We start from the raw sequence: 22,712 nt of genomic DNA, 5'->3' as shown, positions 1-22,712 counted from the left end.
TGCCTTAACCTCCATTCGCTGTTGACCGTTGTTGGGTGGAATCTTTTTTTGATATTTTATGTTCAAGTACTATTATTTCCATTTCTTCTTTTTGTATATTCAATATTTATAGCAATTTAATATATTAAGGTTATACGGAAGAATATTACTGTTTTAAACTGCAAACAGTTAGCACTCCGAACCACAATTTGTTTATTGGAGCTTGGAGCTACTGTCACCTCAAGCGTAGCTTTTATTGAGTAGTTTCAGTGTTCACTTAATCAATTGAAGGCCGCTGTTGTGTAGTCAGCAGTTTTCTGGAGGTTTTAAACTGTAATTGCTTCATAATCTCTTGACTAATCATTCTGTCTAAACAATTAACTGTCAATAAGTGACGTATAACACTCATCCTTGACTAATCTTTTCTCTAAAATACGCATCCTCTTGAGTCAACGTCACATAAACCTAATCTAATCTACAAAGGAAACACAGTGATTTTCTTCGTATGACAGTTGCACGAGATAAATCATAACTGTATTTATAATGAATATCACGTTCGAGATGACGTGTTCTAGACCACGATTCCAAACGCACTTTGTTAAAGTAGTCTACTCATCTTGGAGGTTGATGGTCAAAATCGGGATGACATCTGGTTGCTTACTGTCTTTCGGTCGCCTTATGTGTGACTGTGTGTATAGTCGTAGAAAGCTTCTGCTCCGGACAGTGGAGTTCTTGTATTTTACTTATTTATTTATTTTCCTAATGATAGCTGCATTGAACGAAGTTCCTTTTGTACTGACTGCGCCGTAGTCATCGATGGCCCGTCCCAAAGACGTCAATGAACAAAGATATTTTATATAGGTGTACTGTATATGTTGGAACACTGGCAGATGCTAACTAGACCAACATGACCCATTGCACATGTAACATAACCCCGAAATGAAAAATAACTTGAGGTTTACATAGTTAATGCATACTTAAATAGGCTGTTCTGTGTAACAAATCCATTGGAACATTGTTTGCAACTTGTAGGCCTCCTTCACGAAACTTTGGACTAACTCTAATTTTTTTTTTATCAGACATACGATTGGATTAAGTTTTCGACAAACGCAGAATTTTGTAGCATAATCCGTCCGATACCGCGCTGAAGTTGTGAGATCTAGGTGTTGTGAAAAAATAGCGGTCCATAGGAGGTGCCGCCGTCGGCGCCGCGATGATTGCAGAGTTGTAGGCTTTCACTTCACTTCACATTTCACACTGGATGTACCCTTCACTTGATCTCGCTCTCGGACTGTTTGTCGCAGGATGTTACTATCAAGTAAAAGTAGTGGATTGAGTAAACGCCTTTTACTTTCTGGACATCCTACCATGAGTTCGGTGGAGTGAAAGTTTTTTTCTATTGGCTTAACGTCGTCGTGATTAATTTGACGTTGATGTTGGTGTGGTTTACAGTAGTAGTTTCAAAACTTGTTATACACAATTTACGAACTCGTTATTTCCTTGTTTCAATGTTGGCAGTGTTGTAATAATTTGCCAGCGACGCCGTAACTATTATGGTTGTATGAAAATAGTCAAACAACAATTTTATTCTAGAATGGCGCTACAGTATTTCTCATTTTTTTAAGGGGGGGGGGGGCTTTTTCCTGACTCACAACAAATGTTAACATTTGTTTTGATCAAAATGATAGAAATACAATAACACACTGGATAATTAACACCTTGTTAGTACTAGTCTGATAGAAAACGGTCCCTAATGTGATCACCTGAAGCCCGATACCGTAGATTAGATCTCTGTTAAATTTTTCTATGATATTTAAGAAGCTGCGTCAACTTTTCTGGTTTAATATCTACCAATTTTTTGGGGCTTTTCCCTTTAATATCTACGACAATTGCGTTTTTAACAATGATGTCACAAAAAATGCTTTGAAGGCAAATCGGGCCAAACCCTTTTAGTGAATATGATGATCAAACTCGTCCCTTTTGTACACCGAGGCGATGACCAGTAGCCTACAACACATTCTGGACTATCAGCTTGTGGTTGTGGTTGTACAGTTGGTTGAGTTAAGGCCTGGCGCACACGGTCGATTTTTCGATCGGCCGATTTAAAAATCGGCCAAAATTAAATCGCCCTTGATTTATGTCTAGGCGCACACGTGGCGATTTTTTAGTCGAGAAATTGATTTTTTCGAGTGCGTTTAAGCTATCCTAAAATGGACTTTGTTGAATTAACCTGTGTTTGTGCTCTTACCAAAGAAAAAAAGAAGACAACTTAAATAATGGGTTCATCCGATAGTAAGTCAGAGACTTTAAAATCGACAGTTTTATAAGCTATACACTTTACGTGATGACAGTAAAATATTCTTTAATTACTGTAGAAATGTCTGTTGAAAGTTTCAGTTTTTATTATAAAAGCTGTGGCCTTTTTAGCAAAGAAAACAACACAACTCACACTACTCCTGTGGAGAACAACAAGCGACTGGCCGATTTTTTAGTCGACCGTGTGCGCGGACTGATAACAATCTGTACGTTACAGATTTTCGGGCGACAATCGCCTCGCCTAGGAATCTGTGGCAAAACCCAGATTTTAAAATCGGCGCAATTCTCGATCGCCTGTGTGCGCGCTTCCATTCAAATACATGATGCACAGATCGGCCGATGAAATAGTCGCCTCAAAATAATCGCTCGTGTGCGCCTAGCCTTAACTCTCCTCTAACTCTGACTGAATCATGTTCATGTCCTGACGACGCCGCGCGTCGCCTATGCTGTGGTTGTGCGCGGCGGAGTGTAGTGTGGAAGGCGGGGCCGAATTCCTAGTGACCGTGGCGTGGCGGAGCCCTTCCCACGACTCTCCGGTGTGTTGTCCGATCTCGTAGTGTTGTATCCCAGCCATCCATAGCTGCAAACATCGTGCTTTGGACGGTGTTTAAAATCTAATCTCAGTTAAAGTTGAGTTTTGGCTCGGATTGAGTTATTTTGTTTTATTAGCCTGGGTCACCTTGGAAAACTAACTTTCACACTAGAATTGAGATATCCACGGTTTCGTGTGAACAATCATCCTTGATATTTGTGACGCTTTCGACCAAATGCTGTGCAAATTACGTCTAGCATACAATATGTTACACTTTCAGTGCCATTAAATTTGTTGTGTCATTAATACTACTGACGCTACAGATCACTGAGAAACTGTCTTTAAGCGATTCACACAAAACCATCTCGTACGTACTGGACGTACAGTACGTTCTGTACGCGCGGTATGAACGAGCTCATATGATAACATGGGCAGGGATTTGTTGAAAAAAAAAACGTACCAAACGTACAGTACGTCCAGTACGCCGGTGTGAAAAGGCCTTTTGTCTTCGGTGCGATCGCTTCAACTACTGATCGTAGTAGCCTACTGATACTGATGCGTGCCAAGGAAAGAAACAAATGCGCTAGAATATTTATGGTCGGTAAATGAATTAATACTACAATAATTGATCTATTGATCCCGCTTCCTGGTCTCAGATATTCCTAAAGAACCCTCTCCAGCCCCAGTTCGTTGGGGAAATTGATTAGCTGAAGGAGTTTATGATAGTTGATATCAAGAATAACTGGTGTGTCGCTGTGTATTCTGGCCCTTTTGGGGCGACCGAATTACATTCTGCCAACAGGTTAATCCTCTCGCTCCTGGTATAATATATAATCTGCTGTTATCTTCTTGTTCGAGTTTCGCAATCGTAATATGTTTAGAGATTTTATACAATGACGTTTTATCGAGATTTCCACAGTCTACATGACTGAGATAATCCTTTGCATGTTTTGTATCCTGTGATCATTCTTCAACGTAAAAGTATGTTCATACCAACCTGTTAAAACTTCCATTTCCGACCTAGCGACGTTGCAGTGTTTCTGAAGGTGCTGTTGCTAAGAGCTTATGTTGAGCCGGTACCAGATCAGAAAGTAGGCCGGCATAGCTGTTGTGTTGTGAGCAGACGGCAGCCTCTCTGAGATGATCGTGTTTTAATGATCGCCTTGGGCTATTATCTAGTCGCCATTTCCGGCTTGGTTCCATGACAAAGGCTGCTTTTATCGCTGAACCACTAGATTCGCGTCTGAATAATGTGTTTAATGTGTGGTTTGCGAACGAGGACGCGGTTCCGGTGCTATAAATCAGATAGTTTGCCGTTTTAAGTGTATAATGTTGTTGGCTTCGGTGATAAGGAACATCTTGAAACTATTTTCATCCCTTAAGTTCCCAAGATTTTCGTGGGGTCTTAGCTAAGATATTTCGCCAAGAGTGTGTTGCTGGCCAAGAGGTATTTGAGATTTTTTCCAAAATGATGACTGAAAGTACTGTCTACGCGTACGCGCTGATATCAGATATTTACACAGTAAGTTCACCTATAAATCTGCATGGCCTCGTTATATGTAATTTATGATGCTTGAGAATCAGGCAATGAACCATATGGTCAAATGGTTAACTACTGTCGTTTCCGAGTCCTACCATTGAGGCGGATTAAGTATAGACTTTACAACGCAGATAAAGCCCTCTCTTCTCTCTATTCTGTACACAGAGATACTTAAATCAGAGAACTGGATCTGGCTTTGTAGTAACGAAGGGACATTCATGTTAGTAAACCTTTTTATTGTTTTTAGTATCGAAAACAGATTCATTGGCCATAGAATCCATGCTGGGAGTTATGATTAGCGCGCACTTGGAAAGAACTTGTCTCGAAGTAGAAAACTTGATCCCACTCGTTTTTACTTGTGAACGGAACCGACGGTGCTGTAAGCAACAACGTTTTTGTTTTACATAATATTACGCCTTTTGACACAGGCAAGTTTGCCATAGACGTTTCAGTGTTTGTATAAATCGATTGGCAACTACAAAACGCTCAAAAATACCTTGGCTAGGACAGTATATACCTACCACGTTAGAACAAAAACTATGGATCATAAACATAAACAAATTATGTCATTGGATCGAAAGTAAACATTGTTTAACATTTAAATGGAACTGTCAAAAACGTCCACACCAGGTGTTACGGCTATTAGCATCTGACATTCCGGCCAGTGACGTCATTTGTTTGGTTTGTGATCCATACAGCTTCTGTTCTAATCATCGTGGTATTTACCGTGACTCTGTATTGTTTACAAGGTCTACAGCTGTAGCTGTTGTTGGGCGTGTGTTGGAGCTATTTTCAACACAACGGAGGCAATTCCCGCATCCCCACGGCTTTTAGCGCCGTGTTCCCAGTTTGGGATACATTATACATTCCTTCCCATCATGTGTCAACTGTAATTATAACATACCTGTCACCGCTCTGCTAGATTTCTTCCTGTAACGTAATTTAGTTTTCGTTTCGGGTTACACTACTATTTTATTAGGCGTGAAAGAAGAATGTTGAGTCGATTATTTTTCATTTGGAGTCAACGGTGTGAACGGGGTCCTTGAATAAATGTGTCTAGTTTGGGAGTGGATTCAGGATTGTTTAGTTTGAAGTAAACAATAATGTAATCCAATGTATAAGCCACTTATCATCATCGTACAGAGTAATTTGTGCTCTATAAGCATGGGAAGGTTTCTATGTCATATTCTCATAGTTACCATGGAAAGTTTTTTTATTTTGCTCTGCCAGAAAGCTGTTAAAACAAAATTAAATATTATTTTTTAAAGATAAGTGATAGCCTACATTGATTTATCCCACAGTGATATAATAAATCATGATACTAGCTAATACTTCAAATAATTGCGCAACTGTAGCCGATGAGCACTTTGAAAGTGTTGTTTACTTTTAATTTCATACTTCGTCGCACAAATTGCTAGGTTATTCATTTTGTTTGTAGCCTGTCTCTGCATTGGTTATTACTAATTTTCGACGGTTCAACTATCTTAAAACATATCGTGTTGAAATCTCCAGAACTAAATTTCATGCAGTCAAGAATATGAATAGCAAGGTTTGTTATAGCCTGTACAATTAATTAATAAACACATTACCTTCATATGTATAAAATCTTTCGAGTAAAACTCTGTAAAGTGGATCACAATTGCATTGTTCAACACTGTAAAGTTAATGAAATCTTCGACTAAAGACGTAATCAATCAACAATAAAACATTGTTATTTTAATGGTGTTCGCCTTGGCGCCACAGCCCCATGTGTTTTTACATAAACCATTCTTCAGCCATCGCTGTACCAGCCGAGAGCGAGTGTACGCAAGATAGATGATCTGTCACGTTGTTGATGTGAAGGATATAAATCTTGTGTGATACTCGCGTACTAGCTGAGATCAAAGTGACCGCATTACTTGTAAACGATCATATTGCCGACTATCGCGTTCTTATCAGTTTCTCATCGTGTTGTAAAACATACTTTCTTATAGGTTTTTCATTATTGTGATCACGTTGCAAGCCATAGACTTCTTATCAGTTTCTCACCGTGTTGCAAAACATAGTTTCTTATCGGTTTCTTTATTGTGATCACGTTGCAAGTCGTAGATTTCTTATCAGTTTCTCAATTGTAATCACGGTGCAACCCATAATTTTCTTGACGGTTTCTCAATTGTGATAACTTCGCCAGCCATAGTTTTCTTATCGGTTTCTTTGTGATAAATCTTTCTTATCAGCGATGTAGTCTACAAATTGTAACACAATCCTAGAGATATGGAATCACGCACGACCAACATAATGTATCGCCTCAAAATATGTAGTCAACAAAAAGATTGAAGCTGCAAACAAATTTTTATCTGCTTACAGTAATACATTGTCTTGTGAGGGTTTGACATTAGACCAAGATCTCCTTCGTCATTGTGATTTTAATTATGGTCCTGGTAAAAGAAACAGTTGATTTTTGTCAGCAACAAGTCCAAACAGATAATCCAGATAATCTCACTTCATTATTCGCTCCCTGCTTTCATTTTCTTATTTACAGTAATAATATGCATTCGCATATTGCGTAGCTTTCCTAATAAAGTGGTTAAGTGAATAATGGCAGTCCTTTAAAGTGATTCAGGATTGATTCTTGTCCTTTCGCTGAAATGTTTTTCGTCTTACACAGATTATATCGTCTCTGGTCTCACTCCAACATATATTCACAATGTATTCAGATTTGACAATTATCAGGTGAATGATGGCAGTTTATTTATGTACAATACTTTGCCAATCTAATTGTTGCTTTGCTTTTCTTCATACCAGATCATCTTACCTTATACACTTAATCAGTGCTTTTCTTCATACCAGATCATCTTATCCTATTTTAATATAAGCTCAATCAGCCACACGCAGGCTACACAAAATACGCGACAGTCTTCATTTTAGTTAGTAGTGTCGGTTTATTCAAATAATTTAGGATTGACCTAAAAAAATTAACAGAAATTACTTTTGTTCACTGCATTTCGCGTTTTCCTATTGTAAACCAAGTCTTCCCTTGCAGCGAATCGCCCCAAAGTTTTCTGATCGCATGGCGCTATGTCCGATGTCCCATGTCCGGCTTTTTCCAGTCAGATCACAGCTGATCACTGATAGCATGATCACGTGACCATTGACTGACAGACGATGTTTGGTCACAGTCACGGTGTTGGCGGCGTGGCGGTAAAAAGGCCACCTCCCGCTGTGAAGCCTGGGTTTCTCACATCGCTTGGCCCCATTCAACATCATTGTCAAAAACTCTCATCTGGGAACGTTTTTTCTCTAGTTTCTTTCACGTTCATGCGCGTCGTGTTCTCCGTGTGTGTTTCTTCCTCTTGCCACATTCGTTATTGTTTTTACCACGACAGTAGCGCAGTAACACGATACACCTGTTTGAACACAGATTGAGTGTGGTTGTTGTGTGCTGTAATTAGTGTGGGTATTTTATTTTTTTGTGGTTTTGTCGGTTGCTGTTTTGTACAGTAACATTTTGTTGTAGAATTAAATTAACTGTCGTGCAATTTAATATTTGTACTTTACCGATAACCTCGATTCATTGAGATGATAATGATTAATGTCACATTCATCGAGTAAACAATAATCGCTTATATGCATTCATCTGATATGAGAAAGATTCCCATCCTTGATTAACTTACTACCGTAAGCATTGTTACTATAGGGATTTTTACTCCGAATGTGGGATTTTTACGTAAGTGTTGGTTTTTTTTTTTTAACTGGTGTTCAAAATAAAATATTTCCGACACAATACAAAATGTAGATACACTCAATTACTGTATAATCCTTAACATAATTTTAGCAAGGTAATACAAACGTGATTTATGATTATTTTTTCATGCCATGTCTACAAAATTGCCCTGTCACCAGTTACAGAAAACGCAGAAAATTATTTATGGTTCATAGTGTAGTTAGCATACTTCATGTGATGCATATTTCAAACATATGATTTGTTCGAGTTCTGATAAAATTTTTGATAATGTTTGATCAATGAGAGGCAGACAACAAGGGAATCATTCTATGTTCAACATCATTAAACTAATGTTTCTAACTAACGTTTCTCCATTGTAAACCTTCTTAAGCCTTTATACGTTTGTCTGTTGTCAAACCAAAACTATACAATAATTAAGTTCACTCAGCCACAGGACGAAAGGGGTAGTTGAGTGGTATGTATAAGGATTTAGACTTTTTGAAACACACGTACAAGTCAGAAAGCCAGGCTTGTATACTCCGAGGATGGACAGGATTGGCTAAAGTAATATTGTCTCAATATAACGCTTTACAGGAGGAAGGGAGGGTGTGGATAATATGGAAGATATAATGGAGACTACCACTTGACACTTTTTGACGGTTCAGAGCTTCCCTGAAGCATTTGCTTTAGTTTTAGATCCTTTGACATAAAAAGAGAACCTGGCAAAGAGAACAGTGAATAAGGAGCTACAGTTTATATGGCACAAACCCCACAATTCTATGTCAGATATAGTTATGTGTGAAATCAAAGTGACAAGAAAAGTTTGTAACCCAAAAACTTACTAGAGTCAACTAACAATCTGAGAGTAGTGAGTTGAAGTGCTGTGATTGCGCCAACGACAGTTTGGTTGTTCAACAGCCAGTTATTAGACTCCACTTATTCTCATTGTGCCACATTAACTTGTTAAACATCCCCTCCTCTCCCCCTCATCTTCATTATTGTTATGTTCTCCCCTTCCTCGTCCTTGAGACAAGACTTTCTTTCTCTCAGTTATTTTAGTTAACAAGACAGCGTTTGTGTAAAATGAATGTTAAAATTGTTCCCCCCAAGTGTAGGGTTGAACTTGGAAAACAACTCTTAAACAAGGAGATATTTAAAAATGTGTTGTACTAAGTTTCTTTTACAATGCTATTTTGTGTTCAGAATGTTGAAAAGGTTATTCCACCTGTGGGCATGGATGATCTCTGTTAAATCGTAATAAATTTTGTCTACACAAAAAATTAAAAAAAAAACATTATTGTTAAAAAATTACATCATAATTTTTTTTATCTAATTTAGTTTTATTTGTGTTTTATCGTCATCATTACCTCTTTAGTGTTTTTTTACAGGGAATTAGTCTAATCCCTGGTTTGGTAACTCTGTCGACCTTTTGTTAGATGTGTAGTTTCATGAATTGATAGATCAGTGTTTAATAAAATTTCTGCCCAGAATACATCTTGCTTGGAACAAAAATTAACAACCTTCAGAAAGGCGACCATTATAAGCACATGACAATTCGGATAATTAACTATTTCTTATACTTTGTTTCTTCTTTTATTTATTTTAATTTTTTTATCCACAGAAACAATTGAGACTAATATCGCCTTTTGTTGTTCCAGAGGCGCTGCTGCAGAGTCGACCACTGCCCCACATCCCTGACCTGCCAGATGGGGAGGCCCCCGCCTCTGTACCACTGCCGCTGGAGTCTGCCGCTCGCTGGACGTCCAAGGAGAACCTGCTGGCCCAGGAGGAGGATGACCCGCAACTCTTTGTCGCCCTCTACGACTTCCAAGCGGGCGGAGAGAACCAGCTCAGTCTTAAGAAGGGTCAGTTTTCTTGATTGTGCGGAGTGCGGTTTTTGCTTTCCAACTCGTGGTTGACGTAACATGATCGTACAATAATTCAACATAGAAGTAAGGTACATAAGAAACTTGCTTATAGACCGACTGAGCGCTTTCAGCTGTAGTATGTTGTGCCGAGCAAAGAAGAGCCTGCGCACTGTGCGGAAACTCCTATCGCACAGGGTACAGAGTCTTCCTTCACTGTCAGTGTTGTAGTACATGAGGGCGAGGGAGGGGGTCTTTGCCTTAGACACTAGGGCTATAGCTAGACGCCACTTAAAGTGGACTATTAAATGTTTCCTCTGTACCTTTCTTCTCTGTTACTATTCAGTGGGTGATAAGCAAATTGCCGCTGTTCTAAAAGTTTGTTCTCTTCATCCATGAGTAGGTTAAGAGCGTTGACAGCCAATACGTGTGTATGAATTATGTGTATTAGGAATCAGCGACCTTTTTCAAAAACTGAAACATAGTTTTCAGCTACTGTTCCAATAATATATCCAGGACATAAAAAAGGAAGGTCTCTTACGCTAGAAATACAATTTTTGTGCTAGAGAACTTCAAGGCCATTTCATAGCATTGAATAAGTGTTTACTTTTTTCTACAAAATAGTTCATCAAATTAAATTTACTTAAGTTTTGCATAACTATCATAAAACCCATTAAATCTGCAAAAAATTCTACTCTTTTGAAACTCATTAAGAAATGAAATGACGAAATAATGAAAATTAAATACTGTAATAGGTAGTAATTAGGCACACAGAAGGATTGTTGATAAAACTCGTTAGGTAATAACAAATTAGTAAACAAAGATGTTTAAATACAATCAGTGATGGAGGAAGCAGTGTTTTAACACCCACTTCCCCTGGTGTTTGGTAATTATTGTGGAGAAGAATAAGAAGTGTATTTGTCGTGCGTGAAGGTGAAGTGAAGGTCTTGCACGATTGTTGATGCTGATGCAATGCAAGGTCGTATCAAACTGTAGGACAAAGCAGTTCTGGAAGCACCTGATACCTTACAATGGCTCACTCAACGGAAGTGAATGCACCGTGTCTACGTCTTGTTGCAACATTTTTGTTTTACAATATTTTTCATTATTTCTTTTTACGCCATTTAGCCTAGGAAACAGCTGATTTGGGTTGTATTTTCCTATAGTTCAAAAAACTTTAAATTAAAATGTTCACTTTTTAATTGGTATGAGATAACTTTAAGCTAAAACAAAGCATTTCTGGAACCATCGACTTAATACCTGTATTTAGGACAATATGGCTCACACAAAGATGACAAATTAACCATGTTTTCTCACAAAAAATCCATTCAATACATTTTTCTGTACACTCTAGCAAAACAGCTCATTATAGTTTTTATGATGAAAACTGTCTTCAGACTTTCCTAGGAACAGGCCAATGGTTTAAAACCAGGGCCAGTCCTAGTTAGACGAATGGTCAGGAGAAAGATTTCATCATTCAGATTATAAACATTGGATGTTCCAAAAATTTTCAAGAAAATCCATTCATTAAGACTGATTTTTAATTGTCTTTCTTATGGGTCACTCGATTAGAGATTAGAATTTTCAAGGTTTGTTTGGACAATACCATTTTGGAATCCCCGATTTTTTTACTTAAGAAAATGTGGCTCATACAATTTAATTACATAATACAAAAATTCCATTCCTTCTCATAGTATTTGGAATCTTTTTTCTTGTGGGTCAAATGATCAATGATTATTATGTCCAAGTTTTTTCCAGGTAAGAGAAATTAAGTGTAGGGCGAAGAAATTGTGTAACCACTTCTTACAGTTTAAAAGAACATGATTGTGAATAGTAGGTACTCTTACCCTCTTAGGTTTATTTAATAGATCCCTTACACTGTTCCACGATATCTCAAATTTACTTTTCTTATTGGTCAATCAATTAGCTATTCCAGTTTACTAGTTTTGTTATGTTCAAAAGTAATTTAAGAGTGTTAGGCTATGTTGCTATGCCCAATGATTTCGTACATCTAACACTGTAACACTTGGTGCTAACTAGAATTAAAATTAAGAGTTAATTTTGTTTTGAATGCTTTGGCAAAAACTTCAAAAAAACAAACCCGACTTAATTTTGTTTTTGCGTCATAATATAACTCTTGGACATTACATAACATCACTCTTACCATAGATCACACTCAACACAAATAATTTTTCCATAAAAATATTACACAAAATTTCTCGTTGTAAATAAGTTACAGTTTTTGTTTACAACATTTCAACAAACATTTCCTTCCTATTACCATGTTTTACCAATAAACTATAAAGTTTTTAAAATTCAAATTGTTAATACAAATTACAACATTATTTGTCCATATACATTTTGAAACATCACCCAGCTCTATTTTACTCCACAAGCTGATAAAATCTCCCTTATCAGGGGTAAAGTCTGTTGAGTCTTGCTTGAAATGCAGAGTGTGAATTATGATGTTTACCCTCCCTCCCCTCACTTTCTTGTTTGTGATATTTGTCAACAACCAGCTATACTTGGACACATTTATACTTCTCTTTGTTCCTGGACAGTTTTGTGATAAAGAATGTTTTTGGCTTTGTTGTTACTTTTCAAAACCTTCCCTGCTTCCTGACTGTGCTTGTAGTGGTTAGGACTTTGGCCAGGGGTTGAATTTGGTTGAAAATTAATGGCTTTTAGTATGATAATATTGCAACAATGATAATTTTGCAGCTACTGTAAGCTGTAGATCAGTCTAAAAACAAAAATACCCATGCCGCAGCAAACGTACTGACAAATCGGATTTCCATTTTTCTCATTGTCTTTGTACTTTAATATTTCCCTAAACTTGTCAGATTTATTTCCTATTTAGAAAATAAGATATACTGTACAGCACATCTGCCTTGTAAATAATATTTTTAATTGATTTTAAAAATTTACCATTCAAACTGCGGCAAAATACTCTTGGTTTAGTGTTTAGAGCATCGGAACCTTGTTTTGAAAGCCCAGGTTTGAATCCCCTCAATGATATTTAACTATGTGGTTGATAATGCTTTGTTGGTTCAGAGCCCTGTAGGACCACTTTTCTATGAAACAAAAAAAAATAATAGATCTCTCTAAGCAAAGAGAATATTCTCTCTGTAGGAGATCTCTCCCCATAAAATTATACGATAATTAAATATCATAATTAGTAACATAACGGTACCACACTAGATTTTTTGAAGAGGGTATGACACAGTAGCTCTGAGTTTTGTAACGATGTCGTCACATGACAAGCTATGCCATTATCTGCTCTATGACACCACTTGACTTGATGTGATGCTGCTCTGAACTCTTTGACTATGGTCACTCTATCTATAATGTGACCCTCTCTTCAAAGATCAAAGAATCTTGTTCCCCCACTAACACTTCATGCACTCTTGCACTTTGCTGTGGGTGTCATAGGCGATAGGATAGTTTAAAATAAAATTTATGGTGGTTGCTTCACCTTTGAAATTATTTATTAATGTTAATTTATACTGTACCCCTTTTTCATATTTTTGTTTTAGTTGCATACCCGTTTGCCTTACCTTTAACCAAAAGCTTCAAAGAGGTTAAACCAATTCAATCTTTAAAAAAATTGTTTATTTTTTACGGTAAGAAACTGGACCCAGCTAGCTGTCTTTTATTATAAGGATTCTGGCTAAATGTTTGGCAGTTTTAGCTCAACACTTTACTCCATGTAACTACTTAACAATAGGTAGGTTGTTCAAGTTTTTACTGTATATCAAGTGGGCTATCCTATAGCCTGTACAAGTTATAACCGTAGATGGCTTTATAAAATAAATTTAACCTCTGTAGTGTTCTGCATCCTCACACTTCACGCCTACGGAAAGAAGCTCCATGGAGTATATATATTATAGTATACATGGAGTATACAGTAATAACTCTATGGAGTCTGTGTAACAGGTCTGGGCGGCTGACACACTTGCTCTTGCGACACTTTCACTTGCTTGGCCTTCTACGGGTCACTAACCTTTCAACACTGCACCACTGTGATTCACTTCCATAAAAATTGATGTATCTAAACATTAATGTGCAACATATCACCATCGTCTGAAATCTTGTGGACTCTTGGAATTTTATTAGCTTAATATATATATTTAATTTTGTAAGGCAATTCTCTGTGTAAAAATTGTGGGCGTCTGGCAAGTCGTAGAACGAGGGAGAGGGCTCAAATTAATTTTGCACTATAATTTTTAAACATGATGATCTGAAAATAATGAATCACAACTTAGATTCGTCGATGACATAATTTTGGATTTTCTTATAGTGAACACTAAATATTGAAATAGCTTGTTTGTTATTATTTATCACTAAACCAATGGTTGTTATACCGTTAGCAATATTAGAGTATCCCTGAACGCCAGGGGTAAAACATATATGTTCAGGGGCACTCCCATATTCCTAAGGGTGTAGCTCACCCAGTGATCACGAGTTGCTGGTCAAAAACTGAGAAGGGTTAATAGATTTTTGACTGCACCCAAATGGTCTTAGTCAGTAACAAAAGGCCATGAACAAAACAATTCTCTTGTAATCTCACTATATTAAATAATCTGCAAACTATGACGAATTGCCTGACATCCTTGTTTCTTTGCAGGTGAGCAGGTTCGTATCCTGAGCTACAACAAGTCGGGAGAGTGGTGCGAGGCGCATGCGTCGTCTGGACAGGTGGGCTGGGTCCCGTCCAACTACGTGACGCCCGTCAACTCCTTAGAGAAGCACTCGTGGTACCACGGGCCTATATCCCGCAATGCGGCCGAGTACCTGCTGAGCTCGGGGATCAATGGCAGCTTCCTGGTGCGGGAGAGCGAGAGTAGTCCGGGCCAGCGGAGTATCAGCTTGCGGTACGAGGGCCGCGTCTACCACTACAGGATCAACGAGGACGACGGTGGCAAGGTGAGTTTAATTTTGTTATCTGATAAAGACACCTTAGCTACTTGACTTTTGGTAGCAAGGTTCAGTCGGCCAGGCAATGGTGCATTGTTTCATTCAAATTGTAAATTCGCTTTCTTGCTCTTGATTTCCTTAAATGTATCAGCTTCATATTACTAGTAATTACCTATTTCTCACAACATCTTCTGACAGTACTGCTTTTTATACCCCATCTCTTAAATTATCCCCAAAAAAGGTCTTCATGGATCTAAACTCCTTACAGCAAATCCTTCCTAAGTCAAGTTACTTTTAGGAGTGAATCAGCCATAAGGCACTCATTTAATTGATTTCCTTAGGCCTCAAAAGTTACATTTCCTTAAAATTTCAATAGTCTCTCTGCCAGAGCTGGAAATTCTATTCACAAGTGGGGGGGATTCCATCACTGTTGCAAACCGTAATGATAAAACAGTCCACTGTCAAACTACAGGAATTCGTCTGTAACTAGTGTTTTCATCATTGTTCCCACATCTTCTTCTGTTAGTAATATTCTCTAAACTTGAAAATACATCTGTAATAAGAGGGATGATGAATCTTTTGAGTTTGTTTGGTGACCAAAGCAGGATTCATGACATCTATGGATATCAGGTTAGCGCTGATTCTGTATGGATTAGTTTTTAAAATATTTTTCTCCAGGATGCAAGCAGATGCATAAATGTCCCATCTTTCTAAGTTTTAGCATAAACTAACCAATACAAGTAAACTTCTCGTCCCATTGTAAATTTTGAAACTCATTTTCGTGTCTTGTTCATGTACACTGATCGCTAGTGTCAACAACATTTTGTTTTTACAACTCTAACAAATTAAAACATATAAACTGTCAGAAGAACAAACCCAATCACGTTTTTCTTTCTTAAATGAACTTGTCACTTTCTACTGAAGCAATAAAAAAGAGAGTTTTGAAATAACTTATAATAGCTTAATTGTACCGGTTGAATTGCAATAACCACTATTAATTCTAATCAAGATGCCTGCACTACAAGAGGTGACTTTCACAAACCATAAGTGAACGCCTCACTAGTTAATTGATCACTTTCACTGATCTGTCGTTCTTTTAGGTTGAACAACTCCCATTACATCGTTAATACGGATAATTGTCTTGTACTCAACCATTTGCTTCCTTCTGTGGAAAATTAAGTGCAGGGAAGTAATTACTGGTTTATTTTCAGACTAGAATCAAACAGATCTTTTTTGACTGTGTTGAAACAGTTGGCAATTATGTCATAATTGTTGTTTGTTTGTTTTGAATTGTGGTGTTCTTATGTGATGAATTAAAATATGCAAATACTTTGTTTGAGGTTTGAATTCAGCTTGTTATTGTTAGAATTCATTTCCTACTACGTCAAATATTAATAAATATTTATGTTACCTTCTGGCATTCCAAGTTTGTTGTTGTTTACTACGCGTTTTGTCAACACAGTGACATCATCAGGTAATCTGCCATTGCTACGTCTTGAATTTTAAAATAAAACAGTCACCGATCAGCTGTTAAATGTGTTTTTACGTGTTGTGTAATGACTGTTTCATTTTTAATATTCAATTTGAAGCAATGGCAGATTACCTGATGATGTCACTGTGTTGAAAAAACGCATAGTAAACTACATACATCAAACTTGTAATGCCAGAAAATAACAATCATATTTATTTTTATTGTTAGATTTTTTATAATGTTCTCTTAGAGTACATGCTATTTGTACTTTGTACAAACATAATATTTCTTTGAAAATTAATTTTTTTAGCTGCAAAAAAATTTGTTTATCCAAACACACTATAATTTGAAAGTTGTGTTTATTAAACTCTTCCTTACATTAGTCTGTGTTACTGAATATGTGAAACTGGACATTGGCCAGTTTTTCTTATTTGGTTCTTGATTCAATTTTGTAAAAATATGTTAGCGGTAGCATAAATTCAGCAAAAAAGTTTGATAATTTGAAAAGTCTTTTACAATATTATCCCAAATGCTATGTTTTTCCTATTACTATGTTAATGGATTAATTTAGGTTTTACTTGCCCAATTAGTTTTTAAAAATGTTATTGTTCATTCTAATAAGAAAGTTGTCTTGATAATTTATTTGGTTATAATTTGCCCATTTTTTTATCAAGGATTTAAAAAATCTTCCTTATTCATTGTGAATGATCTTAGTTAGAAATTTGTTCAGTGTAATTTTTATAAAACATACTACAAAACACCACAAGGGTTTTTTACATTATCAGATGTTTTATTTCATTTTGATTACTATTTGACTTTACCAACTGTCTTTATAAATGGGCTTTGGAAAGAATAAGAGTTTTATAAGAGTTCTATTGATTCCAAGATTTGGATGTAATGTTTATGGTTTTTAATTAATCAGTGAATATATATGTTATTTAATTTAGTTTCCTAGTGTTTGACCTTTTTGTTGTTGTTGTAGGTGTACGTAACCACAGAGAGTAAGTTCAACACATTAGCAGAACTTGTTCATCACCACTCGATGCATGCGGATGGCCTCATCACGCAGCTCCTGTACCCAGCACCCAAACACAACAAACCTACAGTCTTCGCCCTGAGTCCAGGTATGAGACGCCTTCTTTTCTTTCAATCTTAACTGTTTGCCTTTATAGCCCGTGGAACCATTGGTCTCTGTAGTGATTTAGACAATGAAGTTAAGGTATGAGTCTCATGGACAGACCAGTGGTGACTTCAGTGATAAGAGTTGTCAGTCTTGTCTGGCTTATCAGTTCAAATTAAAATTCAAAATTCAAATTTCAAATTCAAATTCGTTTATTCAGCTAAAAATTAACAAAACAACTGCATTAGCTAAGTCAGAAAAAAAGTACAACTTATCTTACATCTTAGGCTACACTTACAAAATATATACAAATATGCTTGCTTAACATCTATTCACAAAAGCAAATTGAGCTTCAATATGATACTACTGTCTTATACACATGTTACATGATGATGCACTATCTTTCTTCGTACTATAATATAATTGCAACAAAACATTGACAAATTTCCATTTATATGCCCTGACCTTTACTGTCCAAAACCCTGCCGGGCCATACCGGGTGTACACATAAGAAGTAAACAACTTTTAGAAAGAGAATAGACCATTAAAAAGATAAAAACTTCAAGTTTTTTCCTTTATAGGCCTACTACAAGTAAGTGTTCAATATTTGAACCACAGCCTGCTTTGCAGACATCTATTCTGAAATTGATCTCTTAGCAAACGTTTTTAAGAGTGGCCTCATTAACACTTTTGTCAACATTTCCCATAAATAAAACACCCAAAGACAAAGTTCTGGCGATTGGTTGCAAACACGGTCCTAGTCTTGAGTCAAGTCAAGACGTAATTTTTTTCCTAATTTGTCCTGTCCTGCCCATTTGTACTATTTTTGACATTGATGACCTTCAAATGAAGCAAAAACACATGAATTACACCACACATTTACACCAGTTTTTAATAATAATAGCACTTAAAAAAACTTAGATAATAATAGAACACTACTGGTATTCTTACTGATCTCAATGTTGGCCATAGATATCGTTCCATATTAGGGCCTACTGTCACTTGAAGTTAATGTTTTCAAAAAAATATTAAAAAATTGTCTTGGGATCAACTATTTTAGGTCCCACTCACTGTTAGGCCACTCACTGTGTTTAGGTCAATCACTGTTTGTACAGTAGACTCCCTCTTATCGGGACTCCTCGGGAACTAGGCCAGTCCAGATAATGGTTTATCCGGTTAACCCGACGTCCCCAATAACTCGTTAAAACGGACCGTTTAAATACATACTGTATACAGTATTTGACTTAAATTTAGGAGAGCATTGTATTTAGACAAGTGATAGCTGGTCTCGAATCTTTCCCATGAGAACAGTCGTTTCAGTACCGCCCACTTCCTGGTGATCTAGTCCGGTTAAACCAATGTGCTGATAAAAATTTTCCGGTTAAAGAGATGTCATTTCCGCCGAGTGTAGTCCGGTTAAACCGATGTCCCGTTAAAAGGTGTCCGGATAAGAGGGAGTCTACTGTACTTATCTTGGTGAGATGAGTAGATTTGAGGATTCATTTGTATGCTGGGCAAGACTTAAAAATAAATATAATATGTATTATCTTTTTTAAAACTTGGATTAAGATAGTGGTGGTTTGTTTGATGTTCAGAGCCGGACGAGTGGGAGATCAACAGGACGGACATTGTGATGAGACACAAGCTGGGAGGAGGTCAGTACGGAGATGTGTACGAGGCTGTGTGGAAGAGGTACAACGTCACTGTGGCCGTCAAAACACTCAAGGTAACCTAGCCTGCATGGCACACAGTTGACTAGGTTATGTACAATGTTGTATCAATCAATAGTCAAAGTTACTGTGTTCTCAAAAGTCATCTGATTCCCAGGGTGTCTACCACTCATTGCCGAGGTTTTGAAAGTCAAAGTTAATTACTGATTTAGAGTGACTACCAATCACTGAATGGTCTCTGATTTTGATTTGAAAGCATTCTTGGTCACAGATTTTTCTATGGAACACAGAAATAGATTAAGTTTTTTTTATTAACATTTCATACTTAATTTGGTTATCAACTCACAGTTATTAAAGTTAAGTTTTCACTGTCGGTACACACGATCCTTTTCATAAAATTCACTGTGTGGTTAAGGATTGCTTACGATGGAATTGGAAGACTCCCTATGATTTTAGTGGTAAGTAGACAACGTTTATGAAGGCTTTTGAATGACTTTTTACTGGTGTATTACTATCAATAACTTAGATTCTAAAGTCAAGCATTTATTATAAAAAATCACTTATGTCATGTTTTTTTTGCAGGAAGACACAATGGCCTTAAAAGACTTCTTAGAAGAAGCAGCAATAATGAAAGAAATGAAACATCCAAATCTAGTCCAATTATTAGGTAAGTAAAATACAAGATCAAAAATAATTATAATATCCTAACACCTGTCCATGCAGTTATGTGATACTTCATAACTTGCACATTTTATTGTCGTTGGATTCTGTTATTATGATGTAATCTCTCAATATTCATCGGTATAATAAGTTTATTCCTTGTATTGTAGGCCTACTGGCTTACTCCAAGTTGCTTTACTTGATACATTACATGCACAGGCCTCTAAAGGCCATGTGGATGAGTAAATGCAAGGTTAAAAGAGGTTGCCTCTTTAGGAAAGCAATATATCCTTAGATCTATGTGATTTACAAGTTGTTAACATGTTGAAATTTTAATTAACTAGGCTATCTTACCGTCTGTAATCCAAATATGTCATCAACCATTAAGCTGATGACTAGTTTCTAGCAAGCACAAGATTGTCAAAGCGAGTACACGTCAAAACTTTTTTTAAATTAATAAATTCGACTGCCGTTGCCGTGTCTATTCAGTTACCATTATGATAGTGCAATCGTTTTTTGCTCCAATTTCAGTCTACTGCTGTCGCCGGATCCAACTTATGACCTTTATTTTACCTTTATTGACCTTTACTTAACCTTTATGATAGGGCTAAGGTTTTTCGTCCTATGTTACGTCATTGTATATTTTATGTTTATTTATCTATTTATTTTGATGTTTTTTTGACATGTCGCTTGCTTATACAATGTTGCGCTTGCAACAAAACTACACCACAGCATGATACTTTTTGATGAAAATTAGGACTACATATTATAGGGTAAGATAACCTAATTAGTCATTAAAGCAGTCAAAGGGTTACAATAGGGATTTTATTGTTGACATTTATTTGTAGATCAACAGTTTCTATTGTGTTTGATCAACAATTTAAATGAGTTCTATCCGTGCAATGTCACCAGACTTTTAATGCAATTTTAGGCCTAGTTAGGTCTAGTCTTTAGCAAATGTGTATTTTTCTGAATCATCATGTCTTTAACATGTTATTCAATTCAATTGTGATGCAGGTGTTTGTACGAGAGAGCCGCCATTCTACATCATCACAGAGTTCATGAGCAAAGGCAACTTGCTGGATTACCTGAGGCACGGCAACAAAGAGCAGATCAACGCAGTTGTGCTCATGTACATAGCCACACAGATAGCCAGCGGCATGAGCTATCTGGAGAGCCGTTGCTTTATACACAGGTATGTAAATATTATGTGTTCACATGAGCTCTTTGGCATATTTTACAATTACAATATCTATGTTAAGCAGAGCTAGTAACAAAATGTAAAAATGAAAGATAAAGGTACAGAGTGAGAATGTTGTTTCTAATTTAAGTTTTTAGCTATTGAGATTTTAAGTTATTTAATTTTTTAGTTAGTGAAATTCAACTTAAACACACCTTTTGTGATTCCAAAGATTGTCGATTATATTTTAAAGCTGATCTATTTGATAACTAGGTGTGCAATTTTGAAATTACATTCTGAAACACAAGTGTCAATTATTTGAACATTTTGTTATGGAATGCAACAATCACTCAAACCCACAATATACCAGGTGCCAATATTTACTTACTTTAGCTCTGTAATTGTAGAATTATTTTTTACAGCTTTCAGTTTTCTTTGCGGATTTTTAATTTATAAACATGATCCTTTGTATGAGAATACATATTTGTAAGCGTTTGAAATTTAAATGATTATCTTTATTTGATTGTCTAAACTAGCCATTGACACCCCAGTAGGAAAAGTGTCAATGAGGTACAACCAACCTTTTAGATGAAGTTAAAATTAAAACATTTAAGTAGTAAGATCTTTTGACAAGATGTTTTATTGTGTGACAAATGTATGAGGAAAAATGTGTAAGATAAAGTTTTCATTTTCCTAATGATTGTTTCACAGAGACCTGGCGGCGCGTAACTGTCTAGTAGGAGAAAATCACTTAGTGAAGGTGGCAGACTTTGGTCTGGCGCGGCTCATGAGAGATGACACCTACACGGCGCACGCAGGCGCCAAGTTCCCCATCAAGTGGACAGCACCTGAGGGACTGGCGTATAACAAGTTTTCTACCAAGGTAAGACCTACCTTTTTAGCTTGTGAAAGCCTAAATTTCTGAAGGAGGCTCGATTTAAGGAGGAACGCAGTAAAATGGTGTTCCAAGAACCTCTTTATCTCTATTTCTGTGTTAATAAAATTTTTTAAGTTTGTTTGTCAATATAGTAAATATGGAGTAATTTTGAAAATCACACACAAATAGAAAACTTGTCTACACACCCTGTAGTTGCATAGCTGGTGTAGTAGAGCAGAGTACTGTTGTTCTGGTATTCTGGGTTAAAATCCCACCAATCACTGGTGTTTTTAGCTACAAGATAATGCCAAACCTTGGTGGATCAGGGGTAATCGTATGCTACAGTTATCTAGAAAAAAAAAAGATAACCCTTTCAGGCGAGGAGAATTTTTTTAGTATGTGGTAGTTATCCTGAAGTGTTACACCTATATAACAAAATATTTTGCCATGTTTTAAACTTCAATCTTCTTACCTCTGGAACTGTCAAACCTCATCCTGTTACAGTCGGATGTGTGGGCGTTTGGTATTCTACTGTGGGAGATTGCCACCTACGGGATGTCTCCTTACCCTGGTGTGGATCTTACAGATGTCTACCACATGCTGGAAAAGGGTTATAGGTACGTTTTATTGGCCAGGTTATCTAGGGCTTGCTAACCGTGGTGACTTGAATATGATGTAGTAGACTGATGAAAGATTGACGTTGAGAAATAGAGAAACAATAGAGTAAGTAAGTGATAGAGAAATAGACATCTCATTTAGTCTAGCTTTTGCTAGTTTTTAATCAAAGAAGATTAATTGACAGTCTTCCACTATCATATACCATAGATTTTATAGTCTATAAAAATTGATGACTTAATTTTATCCGCCAATGTTTTCAGTTTA

The 22,712-nt window shown here is 36.6% G+C and overlaps 1 protein-coding gene across 4 annotated transcripts in view; it reads left to right on the top strand.

Annotated features, from left to right (window-relative positions):
- The window catches only part of LOC128993820 (tyrosine-protein kinase Abl), a 79,338-nt gene that overhangs the window by 41,931 nt on the left and 14,695 nt on the right, over positions 1–22,712 (top strand). For all 4 annotated transcript variants that reach the window (XM_054417863.1, XM_054417862.1, XM_054417865.1 and 1 more), the window contains 8 exons: positions 9,729–9,935; positions 14,563–14,861; positions 17,306–17,447; positions 19,039–19,169; positions 19,696–19,780; positions 20,791–20,968; positions 21,665–21,836; positions 22,335–22,447. In XM_054417863.1, the coding sequence (XP_054273838.1) occupies positions 9,729–9,935; positions 14,563–14,861; positions 17,306–17,447; positions 19,039–19,169; positions 19,696–19,780; positions 20,791–20,968; positions 21,665–21,836; positions 22,335–22,447 (1,327 nt within the window). The remainder of the gene's footprint in view (positions 1–9,728; positions 9,936–14,562; positions 14,862–17,305; positions 17,448–19,038; positions 19,170–19,695; positions 19,781–20,790; positions 20,969–21,664; positions 21,837–22,334; positions 22,448–22,712) is intronic.

The sequence above is a fragment of the Macrosteles quadrilineatus genome, unplaced genomic scaffold, assembly GCF_028750875.1.
Source record: "Macrosteles quadrilineatus isolate MER2022 unplaced genomic scaffold, UCM_ALF_1.0 Scaffold_5__1_contigs__length_97177068, whole genome shotgun sequence".
In the NCBI taxonomy this organism is placed as follows: domain Eukaryota; kingdom Metazoa; phylum Arthropoda; class Insecta; order Hemiptera; family Cicadellidae; genus Macrosteles; species Macrosteles quadrilineatus.
This window is presented reverse-complemented; position numbering and strand designations above follow the sequence as displayed.